General features: G+C 39.8%; 1 protein-coding gene across 1 annotated transcript; it reads left to right on the forward strand.

The window, feature by feature from the left end:
- Positions 1-5,746: 5,746 nt before the first annotated feature.
- LOC110724357 lies at positions 5,747-6,301 on the forward strand. Its single transcript, XM_021903779.1, has one exon. The coding sequence runs from the start codon at positions 5,747-5,749 to the stop codon at positions 6,299-6,301; it is 555 nt and encodes a 184-aa protein (XP_021759471.1).
- Positions 6,302-22,886: the final 16,585 nt, after the last annotated feature.

Here is a 22,886-nt window from a genome sequence, read left to right on the forward strand (position 1 = left end):
TTTATTATGCTTGTTAATTGCTTTAATTAAGGACGGGTCTTGGGGGTTTCCTTCCGCGTAGTGTCGGGTCACTACAAAACCCTACACCGCGATGGATCTTGTTTTATTCCGAGTCAGATTCTGACTCTTTTTCTTATTTTCGGCCCTCTTCTTCCTTATAATGCACTACTACATTTGAGAGCTAATCCAACCCTTATTTCCGTTGTATTATGTGTTAAAAACCGTTGTGTTAGACCGAATACAACGGCTAACAACCGTCACATTTGCTAGGGTTGGATTAGGCCTAATACAACGGGAAAAGGAACATAATCCAACGAATTAGACAATCCGTTGTATTAGGCTTCCTTTCTTCTTTTTCTTCTCTTTCGTTGTATTAGGTATGTCTTATTATTATTATTATTATTATTATTATTATTATTATTATTATTATTATTATTATTATTATTATTATTATATTGTCCAAGTCATGTCCAAATTGTTCAATTTTTCAGATATTGGTATTGTGTCATTGGATGATTATAATTTGAAATTTTGAAAAATTAAGATATGAAAAATTGAAAAACGAAAAACAAAGAATGAAAAATTAAAAAAACTGAAAACGAATACCTAAAAAATTGAAAATCCTAAAAAAAAACCCAAAAATCGAACCCAGATCTGAAAAACAAACCCAGAAATTGAACAAAAAACGAACTCAGAAAAATCGAAATTGAACCCAGAAAAAAACGAAAAAAAAAACGAACCCAAAAAAAAAAGAAATCGAACCAGAAAACGAAATCAGGAAAAAGGAAATTGAACCCAGAAAAAACGAACAAAAAACGAACCTAGAAAAACGAAATTGAACCAAAAAACGAAATAAAAAAAAAACGAAATCGAAATTGAAAAATAAACCCAGAAATCGAATAAACAAAAAAAAAAAACTAACCCAAAAAAATGAAATCAAACCCAAATAAAAACCCAGATTTCGAACAAAAATTATCTAAATAACAAGCAAAAAAAACGAAAAACGAAAACAAGATTAAAAAACGATCTGAAAAAAAAAAAAACAACCTATCTTAAAACGATTAAAAATACGAAAAATGATCTTTAAAAACCCAGAAATTGAACCTAGAACTAAAAAAAAACCCAGAAATCAAACAAAAAACGAACTCAAGAAAGAGGAAATTGAACCCAGAAAAAACGAACAAAAAACGAACCCAGAAAAATGAAATTGAACCAAAAAACGAAATCGAAAATGAAAAATAAACCCAAAAATCGAATAAACAAAAAAAAAACCCAAAAAAACGAAATCAAACCCAATTAAAAACCCAGATTTCGAACAAAAATGATCTAAATAACAAGAAAAAAAAAAGAAAAAACGTAACAAAATCTGAAAAACGAAAAAAAAAATCGATCTTAAAACAATTAAAAAACAAAAACGATCTAAGAATGATCTAAAAAAAAACCCAGAATGAAGGAGTTAAGGAGAGAGAGAGGGTAGACGAGAGAGATTATAAATGAGAGGCGAGAGAGCTAGGGTTTGATATATAAATAGAATGAGGGGAGCTGAGACAGTGAGTTTTCAAAAGCCAAAGAAAAAAAGCCCAAAAGGGTCTAATACAACGGTTTCTTCAATCCGTTGTATTAGACTCCTCAATCCATTGTATTAGCTGAGCTAATACAATGGATGAATTTATCTAATACAACGGTTAGTATAAACCGTTGTATTAGACCTATTTTAGCATAAACCGTTGTATTAGACTACATCTAATACAACGGTATGAAATTAGCCGTTGTATTAGCTAATTTTGTACCGTTGTATTAGGTTAAAAATGTAGTAGTGTAGTGGGGGGGCATTAGTAGATAAAACACCGAAGTTAATTTCTAATATGGCTCAAAATACTCAACAATTTGGCACTAGAAATGATGTTAAAAGAGTTAATGATGTGGAATTAAGTGGAATTAAAAATCAATTACAAGAAAATGCTCAACAAATTGCTACCCTGACCACCTTAGTGTCTAAAATTGTTCCTGGTAATGAGTCTACAGCTAGAGTATGTGGTGTTTGTTTTGATATTTCTCATGCTACTGATGAATGTCCTACTCTATAGAGTGAAGATGTCAATGCCTTAAATAATTTTCCTAGTCAATCTCAGAGGAAATATAACCCTTTTTCTAATACTTATAATGAAGTTTGGCGTGATCATCCTAACCTTAGGTATGGACCTAAAACACTATTTTCTCAATCTAATCAAACTAGGCCATTGTTCAACAAAATTCGTAACAGCAATATGGTTCATCATTATAGGACTTAGTGAAACAATTGACTACCCAAATTAGACAAGTTCATAGTCAAGGTGTCCAATATCAAAAGAAAACTGACGCTCACCTACATCACATAGGTACTCAAATAGGTCAAATTAGCACTTCTCTTAGTAATTTGGAATCTCAACTTTCGAATAGGCTCCCTTCTCAAACACTTGCCAATCCAAATGAACATGCTAAAGCTGTAACACTTAGGAGTGGCAAAGAGTTAAGGGAACCTAAAATAAGGAATAGAGAAGTAGAGAAAGAGGTAGAAGTCGGACCTAAGGATGTAGTTTGTGAAAGTAAGGAAAAACATGATAAAGGGAGTGAGAAAGAGCCTGTAGGGAAGGGTAATTCTGATGTGAACTTTGAAAGAAGCCCTTGAGAATGAAATGCTTGAAACATTTAGGAAGGTTGAAGTGAATATCCCTATTCTTGATGCTATTAAACAGATACCTAGGTATGCTAAGTTTATAAAAGAGCTCTGTACCAACAAAAGGAACTTCAAGCCTTGTGAAAAGGTAAGTATGGATGAGAACATATCTGTTGGGATTCAAAAGAAACTTTCCCCTAAATGTAAGGATCCTGGCATGTTTTCTATCCCATGTAAAATTGGTTATTCTATTTTTGAAAGATGCATGCTAGACTTAGGTGCTTCAATCAATGTCATGCCTAAGTCTATTTATGACACTTTGAATGTGGGTCCTTTGTCACAGACTAATGTAGTAATACAATTAGCTGATAGATGTAATGCATTTCATATGGGAGTTTTGGAAGATATACTTGTTCAAGTGAATGAACTAGTTTTTCCTGCTGATTTTTATGTGCTTGATATGGGTGATAAATCTGATAGTGTTCCTTTATTGTTGGGTCGACCTTTTCTAAAGACTTCCATAACTAAAATTGATGTTCATGAAGGTAATTTGACAATGGAATTTGATGGCAAAAATGATTAAATTCAACATATTTGATGCTATGAAATACCCTAATGATATCAGTAATGTTAATTCTATAGATTCATATGATGCATGTGATTGGATGGCTCAGGATGTTTTTGATGAGTGGTGTGAAAATTTGTTTGAAATGGGTGTGTTTGGTGATTTTAAGAAAACAAAAATGGTTGATTCTTTTTAGTTTCGTCTGATGTGATTGAACATGATGCTTCTGATGGATGCGAAAAGTCTTTACCTTCTGTTGTGCCTAAATTGATTCCTTCTATTGTTAAGCCAATTTGAAGTATGATTATTTGGGTGATAATGAGACTCTACCTGTGATTATTTCAAGTTCTTCAAATGAATCTCAAGAGACCAGGTTATTGAATTTGCTTAAAAATCACAAGGAAGCCTTAGGATGGACTTTAGCTAACATAAAAGGCATTAGTCCCGCCATGTGCATGCATAAAATTTTTCTTGAAAAAGACGCTAAACCAACTAGAGAAGCTCAACGGAGATTAAATCCTTCAATGATGGAAGTAGTTAAAAAGGAAATTCTAAAATGGTTAGATGCAGGAGTGATATATCCTATTTTCGATTCTCAATGGGTAAGAACTATACATGTGGTACCTAAAAAGAGTGGAATAACTGTTGATGAAAATAATAAGGGAGAAAAGACCATTTCCCTCTTCCATTTATTGATCAGATGTTAGAAAAACTTGCTGGATAATCTTTCTTCTGTTTTCTGGATGGTTATTCAGGTTACACACAAGTACCCATTGTCCCTGAAGATCAAGATAAAACCACTTTTACCTGTCCTTTTGGTATATTTGCTTTTAGAAGAATGCCTTTTGGTTTATGTAATGCTCCGGGAACTTTTCAGAGATGTATGATGAGCATATTTTCTGATTTGATTGAACAAGATATGGAAGTATTTATGGATGACTTTACTGTTTTTGGTGATTCATTTGATAGATGTTTTCATGCTTTAACTCGTGTTCTGAAGAGATGTGTTGAAACTAACCTTGTTTTGAATTTTGAAAGTGTCATTTCATGGTAGAACAAGGTGTGGTTCTTGGTCATATTGTAAGCGCTAAAGGTTTAGAGGTAGATAAAGCTAAAATTGAGGTAATACGTTCTTTGTTATCCTAAATGTGTTCGCGAAGTTAGATCATTTTTAGGACATGCTGGTTTTTATAGGCGCTTTATAAAGAATTTTTTAAAAATTGCTTCACCTTAGTGTGCTTTGCTTGCTAAAGATGCTGTTTTTGACTTTAATGATGAATGTAAGAAAGCTTTTGATGATTTAAAAGCCAAGCTGATAAGTGCTTTTGTAATTAGACCTCCTGATTGGTCGTTACCTTTTGAAATAATGTGCGATGCTAGTGATAAAACCATAGGAGTTGTTTTAGGTCAAAGAAGGGTAAAGAGTCTTATGTGATACATTATGCTTCTAAATCACTTGATCCTGCCCAATGCAATTACACTGTGACTGAAAAAGAAATGTATGCTGTGATATTTGCTTTGGAAAAGTTTAGATCTTATTTGCTTGGTACTCATGTGATTGTTTATTCAAATCGTGCGGCTCTTAAATACTTGATAAAGAAGAGTCACTCAACACCTAAGTTGCTTAGGTGGATGCTTCAGTTACAAGAGTTTGATCTAGATATTAGGGATAAAAAAGGTGTTGAAAATCAAGTTGCTAACCATTTGAGTAGGTTTGTCCCTAGAGAAGATTGGCCTATGATAAGTGATTTTTTCCCCGATGAACAATTGCTTTCTTTATATCATGTTGAAACTCCTTGGTATGCCAATATGGTTAATTACTTAGTAACTAGGACGTTTCCCCCTTTTCTAACTAAGGCCCAAAGAGAAAAGATAAAGTCTGAATCTAAATACTACATATGGGATGATCCTTATTTGAGGAAATCTTGTTCAGACCAAGTAATTAGAAGGTGTGTAGATAAACCTGAATATGATTCTATACAAACATTTTGCCATAGTCTCGAAAGTGGAGGGCACTTCGGTCCTCAAAGGACTGCTCATAAAGTCTTAGAATGTGGTTTCTATTGGCCTACTATTTATAAGGATGCTTATTTCTTTTGTAAGGCTTGTGAACACTGCTAGAAATCTTGAAATCTGTCTAAAAGGAATGATATGCCCCAATCTAGAATTCTAATTTGTGAAATATTTGATGTGTGGGGCATTGATTTTATGGGTCCCTTTCCCTCTTCTTTTGGTAAAGTTTATATCATTCTTGCTGTTGATTATGTGTCTAAATGGGTAGAGGGGAAAGCTGTAATAACCGATGATGCTAAAACGGTAGTTAAGTTTGTTAAGAGTCATATATTTAATAGATTTGGCATGCCTAAGGCCATCATTAGTGACAGAGGAACCCATTTTTGCAATAAACGTTTAGTGCTCTTCTTGAAAAATACCACGTGACTCACAGAGTAGCCACTGCATACCATCTCCAAACTAGTGGACAAGTTGAATTGTCGAATAAGGAGATATAGGGTATTTTGGAAAAAATGGTTAACCCAAGTAAAAAGGATTGGAGCCTTCGTTTAGGTGATGCCTTATTGGCATATAGAACTGCATATAAAACTCCTTTAGGAATGTCTCCATTTAGACTTGTTTTTGGAAATGCGTGTCACTTACCTGTGGAAATCGAGCATAAGTCTTATTGGGCAATGAAGCAATGTAATTTAGACTATGATCTTTCTGGAAAAGAAAGGAAATTACAGTTACTTGAGTTGGAAGAATTGAGGTTAGAGCCATATGAAAATGCCAAAATCTATAAAGACAAGACCAAAGCCTTCCATGATAAAAACATAGCTAGGAAATCGTTTCAGGTTGGACAGAAAGTTCTTTTATTTAACACTTGCTTGAAATTATTTCCAGGAAAATTACAAACTAGATGGCTTGGCCCCTTTGTTGTTACTAATGTTTTTCCTCATGGTGCAGTTGAAATCAAAGATTACAATACTAACAAAACTTTCAAGGTTAATGGTCACAGGTTAAAACCATTTTATGATCAAGCTTATGTGACTATGATTGAAGAAATTTTATTTGAACAATCATGAAGAGAGAAATGTCGAGCCAACGACGTAAACCAAATGCGCTACTTGGGAGGCAACCCAAGGATATTATGCTCTTTTCCTTGTTCATTTCTTTTGATTTCAGTTTTATTATTATTATTATTATTTTCTCTCTTTCTTTCTTTCTTGTGTTTCCTTTCTTTTCTGCAATTTTATTTGTTTCATTGTTGGGGCACCATGAGATAAACTTACTGGATTTAATTTGTGCATTCCTGCAGCAGCGTCACTATGGTCGGTTTAATCTTACAAGTACACTACTTTATACCTTTAACTCCAGAATTCCGGTCATGAGAATTGAGGAGGATAAAAAATTCAGCAATCAGAAAAGAACTCTGAGTGTAACCGTGTACAAGCAACGGAATGAAGAGTTCCACACGCTGAAAAGTTGAGTGCTACGCAATGTGCGGCAACATCACAAACATTCTGAAATCTCATAATCTACTAAACCAGCTAAGTTTCTTCTGCTTTTTCTTCATTTCTTTTTCATTGAGGACAATGAAAGATTAAGTGTTGAGGAAGCAAAATATTGGTTATTTGCTGTGTGGCTTTGAGTTGTTTTGTTTTTGTTTTTGAAGACGACTTTATGTCAGGCAGTAGTCAATTTACTGCGGAGGTGCTGCCGAATTTTTTTTTTTAGATGTTAGAAATTTTGAACTAATAGCAATAAAGTACAGGAAAAAAAAATTTGTTTGTTTTCTCCAATCTTCTTAATAACTTACACTCTGGGCTTGTGTCGTATCTCCCTCAAATTGCAACTTATCCATGTTTTGAAAATGATTTAGGCATTTAAAACAATGCATATGACACATCAACCAAAAAGCTTATCCCTGTTATTTTCCATGAATGAATCACAAATATACCTCTACTTACAAATCAAATGATTAACTTTTCTGAAACTAGTAGGGCATATAAAAGTGTGATGTAAAAATGGTTGTTGGTATTCAATGGTGGTATAGTATTATAAAGTTAAAGTTTCAATGTCAAAGGCTCTACGTACCAATCTATAGGTATAAGTGTTTAAACCAAAAAATAAAAAGGGAGAAAAAAATTCAAACCCAGTTATGTACATGTGATGTATCTATCTCTTGCTTGAGTAGTTCGAGTAAGTAGACCCTTAGGGGTATCTTAAAAGCCTAGTGCCTTGGACCAACTGGACCGGGAGTCACTGGTTGAACACTCGATACATGGACTATTTGACGGAGATTGAACATTAAGAGTCATAAAACTAATTTAAAAAAATAAGTGGTGTACATAAAGTTCAGGTTGCACATGAGGAATATCTGTTATTATTTGGTTGTAATCGTACTGTACTCTACTAGTTTCAGAAACGTTACCACTGCATTCCCATAAATTATTGTCATATCCTTCTTTTACCTTAACCCCATGATATCCTTGAAAAGTCCTAATGATTTGAGACATGTGGATTGGTATAAGTAAGGAGGGTGAGAAATGATTAAAGTCAATCGAGCAAGTTGTCAAGTTAAATTGGGGAAACTTCTATAAAAATGAGTTTTGAAAATTTTTTACTGCTATTTAGTAGAAACTTTATGAATAACAGACTTTGTGGGTATGTCTACTGCAAACTCTCACGAGACCGTACTCGTCCTCTAGGGGGGACTTAGGGGTTTAAAGGGCTTGTTGCACGTGCTAAGTGTAACTGTGATTCCTACGACAATGAGTTAGGTTTATTGCTTTTATAGGTTAGTTTTATTTAGTTTGTTCGAAGGCGACCAAAGACTAAGTGTGGGGGAATTTGATAAGTGCATAATATACCATATTTTTAGTCCCTAATATTAGTCCTACAATTGCTTTTTATTAGTTATTTTATAAAATTATCCCTTTAATAATTTTACTTCTTAGTTTATGTTAGTATTTTATTTTATAGCTGTTTTTTTTAATAATAATTGGTACTTAATATCAAGTTGTGTGTTTTTGGTACGAAAGCAAGAGGAAAAGAAAGTGGAGTATGAAGTGGATTTGGCTAATGTAGAACATCAAAGAAGGCCCAAATTGTGTGGTTATCTAATCACATTCACGTGCCATCATCATCAAAGGAAAACAAAACAAAATAAAAAGAAGAAAAGGGGAAAAGGGTGCGTGAAAACCAAAGCTCAAAACATCTCTCAACACCATGTTTATCTTCATCAAGCTCAAAATCCTTCAACACATCCGAAATTCAAGGAAAGTAATTAATTCTTATCCTATTTCAAAAGTTTTTCATCCCGAACCCAAAAATCGATGGTATTTTTTGGCTATAAAACCCCCAAAAAAAAAATCATCTCAAAAATACATACAACCTAGCCGAAATATACCGAACCAAAAAATCATCCCGAACCCAAAAATCGGTGGCTGTTTTTGGCTATAAAGGAAAGTGAGTTTGTGAATTGGGCAATTGGTGAAGAGAAGATAGCCGTTGGAGGGAAGCTCAGTCTTGAATCCAAGGTAGAACAAGAACGATGATGAATTTGGGGTCGAAGCCGGGTTTATTCGACAATTCTTTGGAGTATAATTCACAAGTCTTCTTCTTAACTTTATTGTTCATATTACTTCTTGTTTAAATTATTTTTATAATTTGATGAAAAACTTGATGGGATTATTGGTATTATATTTGATTTTAATTTAAGTCATTTTTCTGTTTTGTTTAATTATTATTTGAACTTGCTTGTAATTCATTGATTAAATTAAGATTATACATGTTACTAGTGTGTGTATGGTTGTTAATTATTGTTATCTATATGGTTTGTCTTAGTTTAAATCATATAGTCAAGTGACACCTAATTTATATGAGATCTGCGATTATGGTTTTATTTAGATTAGAGAGTAAGTTCAATCTAATTATTTTAGGCATTTAGGTGATTAGAATAATTAGGACTAATGATGTCTCCTAGGTTATAATGCTTCCACCTATAAATTGTATGCGTTGCGATCATATTTTTATAAGTTAGAATGGTTTAGAGTCAATTTGGCTTAGTTCGTAATTGACTAAAATTAAGGGATGATAGGGAGTCATTGTTATCTTAGGCTCTACAGTTCGTCTAGTAATTATAATTGGTGGTACTTAAGGTGAATTGTACGTTATTGCCAATAAACTAAATCAAGTAAGAGCTATTCAATGGAACGGTTAGTTGTGTCGTCAATAGTAGTTTATTAGTTTAGTTCTGTATTAGTTTTATTAGTTTAGTATTATCTTAAACAAACACCCCCATTTTATGTACATATGTGAATAAATGTGTAGTATGTAAATTTCCGTAATATATTGTAATTTAGTTAAACGTTGATTTAAGAGTTAAAAGTCTCCTCGTGGGATCGACCCTTGCTTACCCTTTTACTAGTTGTTAATATTTTTGAAGGTTAAGTTAGAAAAATAAATATTTAATTTTATACGGTAAACGACATGTATCAGTAGCCAAACAAATGCCACCGGGTCAAGTGAACAATCCCCCGAAATCCCAAACACCCAAATTCCAAACACATTAGTTTGGTGCACCGAAGAGGAACTTGCCAATAGCAATCGAAAGAGTAATGTTTGGAGATTTTTTCTATTAAGTAGAGATTGAACCAAAGCCAAGTGTATGACATGTAACCGAGTTTACTCGGTTGAAACCAAGGGAGAGACGGGACACCTTAGTAGACATGTAAAAAAATGTGGTGGTCCATCTAGTGATCCAACTCAACCCAAAATTTCTCAATTCCAGCCACAAGGTTTCACTTACAATTATGAGAGGGATAGAAATGAACTTGGGAGAATGTTAGTACATGCCGAACAACCTTTTCTTTTTGCCGAAAATGATCCCTTCAACAATTACATTAACTGAGCACTACAACCCCAACACAAAAAAATCTCTAGAAAAATTGTTCGTTTGGTTGCCATGAAATCTTTTCTAGAGTACAAAATGAAGTTACATGATGAATTAAGTAATCTTAATTGTAGAGTTTCTTTGACTGTTGATGCATGGGATAGTGTTTACGGATATCACTATTTGTGTGTGACTTGTCATTGGTTGGATAGTGATTGGTTATTACAAAAACGCATAATTCATTTTAAAATGCTTGAATACCACCACACCGGTCTTAATATTGCTCATCATTTAATGCAAGCTATTGATGCAAATAATCTTAGGTGCAAAATCATGTCTATGACTTTTGATAATGCAACTTTTATCACATTTTGTGCAAATTTAGTTAAAGCACAATTGACCGACTTCATATTAGATGGAGATACACTTCATATTAAATGCATTTGTCATGTTCTTAACTTGTGTGTGAAGGATGGAACACAAGCAATTGGTCCATTTTATCACAAAATTAGAAATGCTATTTTGTCTATTAACAGTTCTAACATAAGATTTCAAGAATGGAACGCTTTTTGCAGGCGACAAAGGATAAAGGTTATTAAAATATTAACGGATTGCGTAACTAGGCGGAACTCCACTTATGAAATGTTGAGTAGGGTAATCGAGTACAAGGGTCCATTGACAATTTTTTATAATAAAAAATTTCCACAATTTGCTTTACTAGATGATGATTGGTCTAATTGTGAAAAATATATGCAGTTTTTACAATTATTGTATAGTATGACACATTGTTTTTCTTCTGTTTATAATCCTTGTGCTCGTTCTTTTCTTAGTAATGCATGTTTACTTGCACAACTTTTCGATGAACACCGATCACAACACGATTATATTGGATATCTTCCATCAATGGAGGTAAAATGGCATAAATATTACACTACTATTCCTATGATTTATATATTTTTTTCTATATTAAACCCTAGGCAAAAGTATGATGGCACATTTTTGTTAATTGATATTTATTTTCAATGCATGAATATTGAAGATGATGTTGATTCTTATAAAAGTAATGTAACTGATCAATTTTTTCTTTATATAGAGTGTATGAATCTAAATATGGAACCGTGACTCGATTTGCTCCTTCTCAATCATCCAAAAATGTAAGTAAAAGGGCCAAAGGTTTATTTGCACAAGCTGCTAACATGATGTCTAAGTTTTCAGGTATTGAATCATCATCTAGGAGAACACAAAGCGATGTTTCGGAGTTGAAAATGTACTTAAGTTACGACTTCATGAAAGGCATGGAGACGAAGAGAAGTACGGCCACGACATCCTTGAATGGTGGAAATCACAAAACTCGAAGCATCTAATTTTGGCGGCAATGGCACAAGATATTTATGCTATCCAAGTCTCCTCCGTTGCCTCCGAACGAGCTTTTAGTGCATCAGGGAGGGTTTTAGACGAGAAATGGCCTCTGGTCGAACTTGAGGTCCATACGGACCAAGATAGTGGCGACAACCAAGAGGTCAAAGCCTACATGGCCCCAGACGGGTCGTTCAGATCCAGGCGCCCCCGTCCCAAAGAAACAAGGGAACGGGATGACAAAGGTCTCAGCCACCCAACCGGCTAGCCGGTTGGGCAAGCCCAGACGGTTGAGGATGCTGCCCCTGTAACCAGAGATGAACTCATGAAATTCATGAGTAGCTTCAAAGGAGAAATCAGGGACCTGATAAGCAAAAAGGCAGGCACCCACAAGGGTCAGTCGGCCAAAAAACCATCTCCTTTTGGGAAGAAGCCTACCCCGTCAGGGAGGAAGTCTTCTCCCTCTAGGAAGAAGCCGGTGAAAGACCGGGTTCCAACTCCTCATCCAATACCGCATGGAACGGATTGGCCCATGGTGGATCTCTCAAAATTTCTCTTCCCTGAAGCGGGGAAGAAGAAGCCCATCCGGCAAGTACAACCTGATGGGTCAAAAAGGACGTTATCGGATGCTCGGATGTTCCTCCAACAAAATAGAAGTCAATAAATGTCTGAGTCGGCTTCAACGTCGACATTCTCAGACAATATCCCAAATACCTCAATGGGGTATTCGAAGACAAACCAAGAGAGTCAGTCCGGGGGCATGTCCGCCCGGACTGGCCCTCAGATTATCTCGCCGGCTCCATATGTGCCCCAACAGCTATACATGCCGTATGGATCTCCTTACATGCAGCCGACCCTCTTTGGGGTCAGGCATTGCAAAATGTCCAGCTTATGGAATGGCAGCTTGACTGCTGAACCTTGGGGAACAGCCTTCGACTTTCTCTAGGGAGATAACCGAGGTGGCTCAGCCGACCAAGGTTAAGAACGTGTTGTTTGGTGCCTACGATGGTACCACCAACTCGGAAGATCACCTTATGGCGTACACCAAACTCATGTATTTTCAAGGGTTGGATGATGCCGCTTGGTGCAGATGCTTCCCGGCGAGATTGAAGGGCATAGCCCAACGATGGTTTGGTAACCTGCCAGCCGGTTGCGTCAACAACTTCAAGACACTGGCATACCTGTTCGTGTCTAACTTCTCTATGAACATCCCGGCTAAGAAGACAAGTCTCGATCTAGGGGCTATACAGCAGGGAGACAGAGAAGGGCTGAGATCCTATGTCAAGCAGTTCAATCTAATGAGAATTCAGATTCAGGGACTGTCTGACGAAGTCGCTTACACAGACTTCTTCAAGGGTCTGAAAGACGGGTCGACCTTCAAGTTTGACCTAGTCAGAAAGAGGGTAGCAACCCTCCAGGAAGCCTTGATGGAAGCTGAAGCCTACATACAGGCGACAGAGCTCTGTGCCGTCAAGCAGCCGTCGAACCCTAAAAAGTCGGACAAACGGGTCAGTCGGCCAGCTCAGCTGGTCAAAAAAGAAGAGAGCAAAAAGAGAAAAGAAGTCTGGGTGGCTGACCACTCTAGTCAGACATCCCAGAAGAAGAAGAAAGAGTTAAGACCACACGTCCCTAAGTACGAGTTCAACAAGGATTGCTCCTCAATCCTCATGGAGGTCAAAGACCGGTTGTTTATAGAGAAACTGGCTGCAATGAAGAGTCCCATCAAAAGCCGGGACAAGTCTAAGTTCTTCCATTTTCACGAGGACATAGGCCATGACACTAATGGTTGCTATAGTCTCAGGCGGCTACTGGACCGCTTGGCTGATGAGGGGGCTTTAAAGTCTTACCTTGTGAACCCAAGGGCAACCCTCGGAAAAACAGTGGACATCCGTCCTAGAAGCCAGACAACCTTACTATAAGCTCTGACACTGATGAGGAGCAAATCATGACCATAGCAGGCGGCTTCGCCGGAGGTGGTCCAACTATCCGGGGCCCAAAAGATAACATCCGGAAGCTGGAGGTCAACTTAGTAGATAAGGGCCAGGCGTCAAAGGACACCTTCCCTTAGGTCATCATCTTTGAGAAAGACCGGGGCAAGGTCAGGCGGCCTCATGATGACCCCATAGTCATCGAGTGCGAATTCGCCAACCAGCGAGTAGGCCGGATCCTCATTGATATCGGGAGCTCGTCTGACCTTATCAGATGTAGGTGCTTGGCAAAGCTCAAGTACAAGCCTAGCAGCATGCAAAAGGCCTCTCACCCCTTGGTAGGCTCTGGAGGAGGTGTGGTGCATCCGGTGGGAAGGATTGACCTACCCATCCGGCTAGGTGAAAAGGGGGAAGGGCGATACATGGTCGTCAAATTTTTGCCTACAACCTGATTTTGGGTCGTCCTACCCTCAACGAGTCCAAGGCAGTCATCATCCCGTCTCTCATGTTGCTGAAATTCGAGAGGGATCATAAGGCGGCGAGAGAGTGCTATCTCTCAGACGTCAAACCTACCGTGGCTGCGGCCGGCCAAAGTTGGAAGTCTGCTGACCTTGACAACTGTTAAGAAGCCGCGCCTGCTCCCAAGGAAACCGGCAAAAAGAGAAAGGCGGACCACTTAGTGGCCGTCAAGAAAGAAAAACAATAGCAATCACTGATCGGGGAACGGTCAGATGATCTCCGTCCCCAGCCGGCTGGTGATAACGTTGATATTGTTCTGGACGACAGCCGACCAGAACGAATTGTGAAGGTGGGGACGGTTGCCTTTGCAAAGTTGGGTGCAGACTTGCACCAACTATTAAAAGAATTCAAAGAGATTTTTGCCTTTGAATTGGAAGAAATGCCAAGCGTAAGCCCGAATCTTGCTGTCCACAAACTCGCCATGGATCCAAAGAGGAAGCCGGTTAGGCAAAAGAAAAGAAATCACGGTGAGGAAAGGTCTTAGACGGCTACCACCGAGGTCAAGAAGTTGATGGATGCCGGGTTCATTCGGCAATGCTACTACCCGGATTGGGTAGCCAACGTTGTTCTCGTGAAAAAGTCGAATGGAACCTGGCCGATGTGTATTGATTACACAGATCTGAACAAGGCATGTCCAAAGGATAGTTATCCACTTCCAAAGATTGACAGTCTAGTCGACTCTACAGCCGGTCATGCCTTGATAAGTTTTATGGACGCCTACTCAGGCTTCCATCAGATACCCTTGTGGAAAAAAGATCAAGAAAAGACGACATTCGTCACTGATCAAGGGTATTGTGTTATATGGTGATGCTGTTTGGGTTGAAGAATGCTCTTGCTACCTTCTAGCGTATGATTAACACCGTCTTCATTAATCAGATTGGGAGGAATGTAGAGGCATACATTGATGACATGATAGTCAAATCCAAGCTGCAGACGGATCACCTTGCTAACCTCCGAGAAATCTTCACCACCCTCAGGCGGCGTAAAGTCATGCTTAATCCCAAAAAGTGCACCTTCGGTGTTGAGTCTGGGAAGTTTCTCGGGTTTTTGATTGATCAGAGCGGAATAGAGGCTAACCCGGAGAAGGTACAGGCGGTAATTGACATGAAGTCACCCCGCACTGTCAAGGAAGTCCAGAAGTTAACCGGTTGTTTGGCGGCCAGGTGACAAATGCCTTTTCTTCTTGCAAGCAATAAAAAAGAAAACAAGATTTGAATGGGGGGAGAATGCTGAGGCGGCATTCCAAAGCTAAAAGAGCACCTTCACTCCTTACCCCGGCTGGTAAGTCCTTTAGCTGGGGAGATTCTCTACATGTATTTGGCCGTCTCAAATCACACCCTCAGTGCTGTTCTCCTGGCTGAAAGGGACGACAATCAGCTCCTAGTGTACTTCATTAGCCATGTGCTTAGAAATGATGAATTACGGTACCCCCTGGTTGAAAATTTTGGCCTTGCCCTTTTCATGGCCATAAAGAAGTTGAAACCATACTTCCTGGCACATCCGGCGGTGGTCTACACAAACCAACCCCTCAAGCGGCCAATGACAACCTTGGAGTCATCCGGTAGGATGCTAAAATGGGCTATTGAGATGCAGATCTTAGAAATAACCTTCAAACCGAGAAAGACAGTGAAGGGTCAGGCGTTTGCTGACTTCATTGTTGAAATGACAAGGCTGGATCAGCCGGAAAACATTGAATGGGTTTGGAAGGTATACGTAGACGGGAGCTCTACAATGAACGACTGTGGTGCAGGCATAATTTGCAAGTCTCCGGAAGGGGATACATATGAATATGCACTACGGTTTAAGTTTCAAGCCTCAAACAATGAGGTGGAGTATGAGGCCCTGCTAGCCGGAATCCGCATGTGTAAGGCAGTAGGGGCAAGGAAAGTCGACGCCTGTTCGGATTCTCAGCTGATCGTCAGCCAATACCATGGTGACTATGAGGCCACCCATCCGGCAATGATCAAGTATCTGCAGGCGGTCAAAGATGAGGTAGAGACACTTGACGAATTTCACCTAAGTCAGGTGCCCAGGTCAGAAAATAATCAGGAGGATGCCCTGTCTAAGTTGGCATCATCTGCCACTTGTGATGCGCCTAGGTCAGTCTTTTGGGAAGTAATGGAAAAAAGAAGTATTGAACATGATCCCATTGGAATTCTTGACCGAAGCTCTACCTGGATGGACCCCATCCGGGATTATTTGGTAGATGACACCTTGTCGGATGCTCCTTTAGAAGCGGTGGCATTGAAAAAGCGAGCTTTGAGCTTTGAGATCTACAAGGGGGAGCTCTTCAGAAAGGGTTACCTCCAGCCGTTGCTGAAGTGTGTTACCCCTGAAAAAGGCAAAGAGGTTCTAGAGGATCTACACTCGGGCTTTTGTGCATCACATATAGGCGGCAAAACTCTAGCAAAAAGGGTCAGGCGGCAAGGATACTTTTGGCCCACTCTTGAGGCAGACGCTATGGAAATGGTGAAGAAGTCTGACAAGTGCCAGAGATTTGGCCGGCTCATACACCGTCCGGCTACTGACCTGACGGCAATATATAGCCCGGTTCCATTTGCAAAGTGGGGCATGGACATCTTAGGTCCTTATACGTCTGCATCAGGCGGAAGAAGATACATTTTGGTGGTTGTAGATTACTTCACCAAATGGGTAGAGGCAGAGGCGGTCAAAGGCATTAAGACAAAGGACGTCATTTCCTTCATTTGGAGAAACATCGTCACCCGGTTTGGGGTCCCTATGTCTATGGTCTTTGACAATGGCCCTCAGTTTGAGGCGCCTACCCTCAAGAGCTGCTTGGGAGATCAAGGGATCTCACATTGCTTTGCATCCGTTGGTCGCCCCCAGGCAAACGACCAGGTTGAAGCCTTCAACAAGCTCATTTCAGACGGTATTAAGAAGAAAACTGAAAGGGCTAGCGGTCTATGGGCGGATGAGTTGCCTCATGTCCTATGGGCCATCAGAACAACTGAAAAAGGGGCAACCGGTGAAACCTCGTTCCTCATGACATACGACACTGAAGCCGTCTTGCCAATTGAACTTTATGAGCCAACACTCCGAATGATGCTTTATGATGAAGAGGCAAATTGGGAGGCCATGCGTCTAGCATTGGATACCCTCGCGGAGCGCAGGGGCAACGCCGCCTTGCTTCATGAGATATACCGCCTGAGAATGACTAGAGCCTACAATAAAAGAGTGCACAAGCGGCCCTTGAATGTGGGAGATTTTGTGCTACAAAAAATGGAGGCAACCGGCAGGGCCAATGAGCAAGGGAAGCTAACTCCTAATTGGGAAGGCCCTTACCGGATTTTTGACGAAGTTAGAGGTGGCACCTACCGCCTGGAAACTCCAGACGACAGGCAGTTAGCTAGAACTTGGAACGTAGATAACTTGAAAAAGTACTACTTCTACACATAAATAGAGTATTAATGAAGGAAATGCTTTATCTAATTTCTGTTTTGTACAACGCCCCGGCAGTGTAGTACGCAACCGAGAAAAATTTGAGGCCAAAGGCCAGATTTTCTTAATTATTGTATATTGCAGTCTTGTTTGTGCAATGCACGAACGAGCAAATTTGTAGGGTTTCATAGTGACCCTCACTACGCGTAAAGAAACCCCCCAAGACTCACCCCGATAACTAAACCAATTAAAGCATGCAAATATATTAATACATAATTAAAAGAAGAAGGGATAAAGAGTTATACCCTAGACGCGTGCTTCGCTCACTAAAAGAGCTCTTACTTCAACCTCACAAATGCAAGGCCTCCGATGGTTCATACCCTCGAACCCGACCCGATCGTCCTAAGTCCCGAAGGTTAGTCGGGACCCGAACAAAATATAAACTTTGGAGTTTTACGAACTTAAGGTATTCTCAACAATGGAGATGCCTATATAGTTCCACTCAAGTGTGTATTCCCAAAATCCCACTCAAGGGGTATTTATAGGGAATGGGGACTTGAACCCCTTGTTCATGATCAATGTGGGATCATGTGCAAATGCATTAATTTAATTAATTCTAAATTAAATAATTAATCAAATGCAATCACAATGCAACAAGTGTCAAGGGGAGAGAGAGAGTATGATGAGGACCATGTCCATGGGGGGACCGTTGCCTTGCTCCCCAAGGCATGCTCCAAGCATTGGTCCCCACCTCTCACAAAATTGGCACCAAGCAAAGCAGCTGGACTGGCTGCCAGCTAGCACGCCAGTACACCAGCCAGCTAGCCCCAACACGCACTGCCAACACGCACTGGCCTTGGCATGCTGCTGGGCTGTTGGGCGCTGCTAGCATGGTGCTACTGCCTAGCCATCGCACACGCGCAGCACTTCTGGCTGGTGCGTAGTGCTGCTGCCTAGCATCTGGTGCACACACACGCATAGCTATCATTCGTGCTGCTAGCGAGCCACGCATGCTGGGCCTTGCCTCGCCAGCCACACGCACAAGCACGCCATGCTTGGTGCTGTGCTAGCGATGAGCAGTGATGGTGCGATAGCCCCAGGCATACACATGCACGCACACGCAAGTGCCTAGCACTGTGATGGTGCTGTGCTTGTGCGATGGCACACACGCACGCACACACGCCAGTGCCTAGCACTGCGTTAGTACTGTGTTGTGCGGAGGGCTGTGATGGGCATGGGCGATGCTAGGGCGCTAGTGCTAGTTGGGCTGGGCCTTGCGATAGCACCAGCCACACAGCACTTGCGAGTGCGCCTAGCACACATAGCGCGCCTAACACACACGTGGTGCACCTAGGCTTGCGATGAACTAGCCTAGCCTAGCAATCACATGGCTAGGCCAATGTGATGCTACGGTTATACTCGTACTTGTTGCTTGTGATTTTGCAACTCCGGTTTCGACGCCCTAGGCTCGATATCCGACGTCTGTGTTCGTAAAACTCTGACGACTCATTAAATCCTTCGGATTGATTCGTGGTCTCGGATCAGTTGTTTGATTGGTTTCGACCCGAAGGGTTCAGTTAAGATTAAGCTGTAATATTAATTGTACCTTAATATTACTGATCAGAAGCGGCCTCCACCTAGGCATTCTGATCACTTGACCTTACTGAAGAATTAGCTCTATAATAATTCTGAACCCTCTATCAGAATAATACACTTGTTGGAAGGACACCATTCTTTTCAATCTCCCACTTGTCCTTCCGGACAAGTGTGCATATAGTGTATAGCCTATTTCCTATGCCATCTCTTCGTGAACTATAAGGTAAGATTCATCGTCATCCTTATTACGTTTAGAAGTGTTTCTCGATCACCGAGTTCGACTGTCAATAAGCAGATGATTTCTAAAATCCATCTGATCACGTCCATGCATTCTCACAGTCTCGCTCTTCGAGCGGCCTTGTAAACAACAAAGATATCTTCCCTATTGTTAATAGGGGGACATTCCCAGTCTTGTACTGTAAGTTTCTCTTACTAAGAGGACCTAATCTCCCGAGTGTTCCCGTTATGGTCCCCAGTTACGGCAGACGTTAGGCAACATCAAAGTGACTAGTACTCAAATAAGAAAACTCCACAATACTTATGGTCGAGGAAATAAGTTCCAATAGCTATAATGAGAAATGTACTTATGACAATTTTGAATCTCTTAAAGTACTCTCATAGGTCTATCCGGTGCAGTTCCAAACTAGCACCTGTGCAAATGATTTATGACTACTATGTCCTTGCAGCACAAGAAACGGTGTTGTAAATCATACTACACACTAATCTCTGGTTGTCATCAATCTTCCATCAGTTAGATGACCTTGATTAGGGATAATTTTTGATTTAAATATTTAATGTTCACTTAACAGGTGTTTCTTTATCCAAGACATGGTCTTGATACCCTGTTTTGAATATTTCCATAAATCGAACGAACTCATTATTTAATTCTAAACCACAATTAAATAGCAATGGAGTGAATAGTAATTTTGCATGAAAAATTAGTTACTCCATAAATGAATGGTTTCAATACAGTGTCTTACATTGAAACGACCAATTTAATTAAAACACATGTATAGGGAATTTCAAAGCCAATCTCCAACATGCTTGATTCCCATTGCCTCAATGTGCTTGTTGTGTTTCACTTGAGGCAAAGGTTTAGTCAAAGGATCGGCCACATTATCATCCGTTCCGATCTTACAAATTCTAATTTCACCTTCGGATTTCTATTCCCTTATTATGTGAAATCGCCTATGGACATGTTTGACCTTCTGGTGCTCTCTTGGCTCTCTAGCCTGAGCGATAGCTCCATTGTTGTCACAGTAGAGATCTATCGGACCCTTCATGGATGGTATAACACCAAGTTCACTAACGAACTTGCGAATCCAAACAGCCTCCTTAGCGGCTTCTGAAGCTGCCAAGTATTCGGCTTCAGTTGTAGAATCTGCAGTGGTGCTCCGCTTGACATTCTTCCAGCTAAATGCTCCTCCATTTAGGCAAAATATGTACCCTGACTGTGACTTGAAGTCATCTCTGTCAGTCTGGAATCTAGCGTCAGTGTAACCTTCAACAACCAGGTCTTTGTGGCCACCATAAACCAGAATTTATCCTTGTTCCTTTTCAGGTACTTCAGGATATTCTTGGCCGCAGTCCAATGCGCCTCTCCTGGGTTTGATTGGTATCGGCTCGTAGCGCTTAAAGCATACAATACATCTGGCCTGGTACATATCATGGCATACATGATCAACCCAATTAGCGAAGCATATGGAATCTGATCCATTCTTTCTCGCTCAACAGGTGTCTGTGGACACTGTTTCTTGCTGAGAGTTACGCCATAGGACATGGGTAGATGCCATCTTTTGGCATTATCCATGTTGAATCGTGCCAGTACTTTATCAATTTAAGTACTCTGGCTCAATCCAATCATCCTCTTAGATCTATCCCTATAGATCTTGATGCCCAATATGTACTGTGCCTCACCTAAGTCCTTCATTGAAAAGCACTTTCCCAACCAGCCCTTTACGGACTCTAATAATTTTGTGTTGTTTCCAATGAGAAGTATGTCATCAACATATAGGACTAGGAATGCGATGTCACTCCCACTGACCTTCTTGTAGACACAAGATTCATCTTGATTCTTGATAAAACCAAACTTGCTGATGGCTTCATCAAATCGCAGATTCTAACTTCTGCTTGCCTGCTTCAGCCCATAAATGGACTTCTTAAGCTTGCATACCTTTCCAGCGTTGCTTGGATCAACAAAACCTTCTGGCTGTGATACACAGTTTCTTCCAAAATCTCATTCAGGAAGGCGGTTTTGACATCCATCTGCCATATTTCATAAACGTAATGTGCAGCAATCACTAGGATAATCTGGACAGACTTTAGCATTGCAACTGGTGAAAAAGTATCATCATAGTCAATCCCGTGGATTTGTCTATAACCTTTCGCCACCAGTCTAGCTTTGTATATTGATACATTTCCATCTTTGTCTGTCTTCAGTTTGAAGATCCATTTGCAACCAATGGGTGTGTAACCCTCGGGCAAATTCACCAAGTCCTAGATTTGATTTTCAGACATGGAGTCCATCTCGGATTTCATGGCCTCTTGCCATTTAGCAGAGTCGGGGCTCGTCATAGCTTGCTTGTATGTCGCTGGCTCATCACCATCCATAACTAGGATGTCCAGATCATCGATTAAGACAATACCAAGGTATCTGTCTGGTTGAGATCTTTGTCGTTGCGACCTACGAAGGGTAATGGGTTGAGCATTTACATTTTTTGTTTGATTCTGACCAATCTTCTCAGCTGCTTCCGAAGCACTTAGATTGTCAGTTTTATCAGGTTGACATTGTTGCTCGTCCTCTCGAACTTCGTCGAGTTCGATTTTCCTCCCACTTGTCATTTTGGAAAGGTGTTCCTTCTCCAAAAAGACACCATCACGAGCAACAAACACTTTGTTCTCGGATTTATTGTAGAAGTAATACCCTTTGGTTTCTTTTGGGTATCCCACAAAGAAACACTTGTCTGATTTGGGGTGAAGTTTGTCCAAAATTAATCGTTTGACATATGCTTCGCATCCCCAAATCTTGAGAAAAGACAACCTAGGAGGTTTCTTAGTCCATAATTCATATGGAGTCTTTTAAACAGCTTTTAACGGAGATCGGTTCAGTGTTAGTGCCGCGGTTTGTAGCGCATGTCCCCAGAAGGAGATAGGAAGTTCACTAAGACCCATCATTGATCAAACCATGTCTAACAAGGTTTGATTCCTCCGTTCGGACACTCCGTTCCATTGTAGAGTTCCGGGGGGTGTCAGCTCTGAAAGAATACCATTATCTTTCAAGTGATCGTCGAATTCATGGCTCAAATATTCGCCACCTCGATCCGATCGAAGTGCTTTAATTTTCTTGCCAAGTTGATTCTCAACTTCACTCTGAAATTCTTTGAATTTCTCAAAGGATTCAAATTTATTCAACATAAGGTAGACACAACTATGTCTACTATGAATTGTCTTAGTTTTGTCAGCGATATCAACTTTTGCCTAATCATATGTAAAAACATGCAATTTTCATTGAACATATACTTGCAAGACAATTTTGAAACAACCATTGTCAAAGTCTTACATTCAAAATAACTAGGTGTTCAACACCATAGATTATAGTATGTTCAAAAGCATGATGAAACTAAGATTAGTTTAATTACATGTCATAGACAAAATAGTGCATGCAAGCACGACCGAAAAACCATCTTCGTCGTCTACTTGTCCTTGCACGTACACTTGATAAGCTTCTCATTTGGTCCCTGAAAAGGAAACATAAAGTGAGTCACAATTGGTATCTAATACCTATGATAAGCTTAAGTCACAAGTGTTTAAGGAAGATACCTAAGGCAGATGCTACATTCCTCTCCTCCTCTTCCCGGAAGAGCTTGCATTCTCTCTTGTAGTGGCCTTGCCCACCACAATAGAAGCAACACATCTTTGCCTTGACCTTCTTGAAATCCCTCCTCCTTGATGGTGTTTTGGTTGCCCCAAATGAAT

This window comes from Chenopodium quinoa, unplaced genomic scaffold (assembly GCF_001683475.1).
Source record: "Chenopodium quinoa cultivar QQ74 unplaced genomic scaffold, ASM168347v1, whole genome shotgun sequence".
NCBI classification, from domain to species: domain Eukaryota; kingdom Viridiplantae; phylum Streptophyta; class Magnoliopsida; order Caryophyllales; family Amaranthaceae; genus Chenopodium; species Chenopodium quinoa.

Bases quoted from the DNA above. Each gene is read 5' to 3' on its own strand.
- LOC110724357 (XM_021903779.1), top strand. From the start codon at position 5,747: ATGGTTAACCCAAGTAAAAAGGATTGGAGCCTTCGTTTAGGTGATGCC.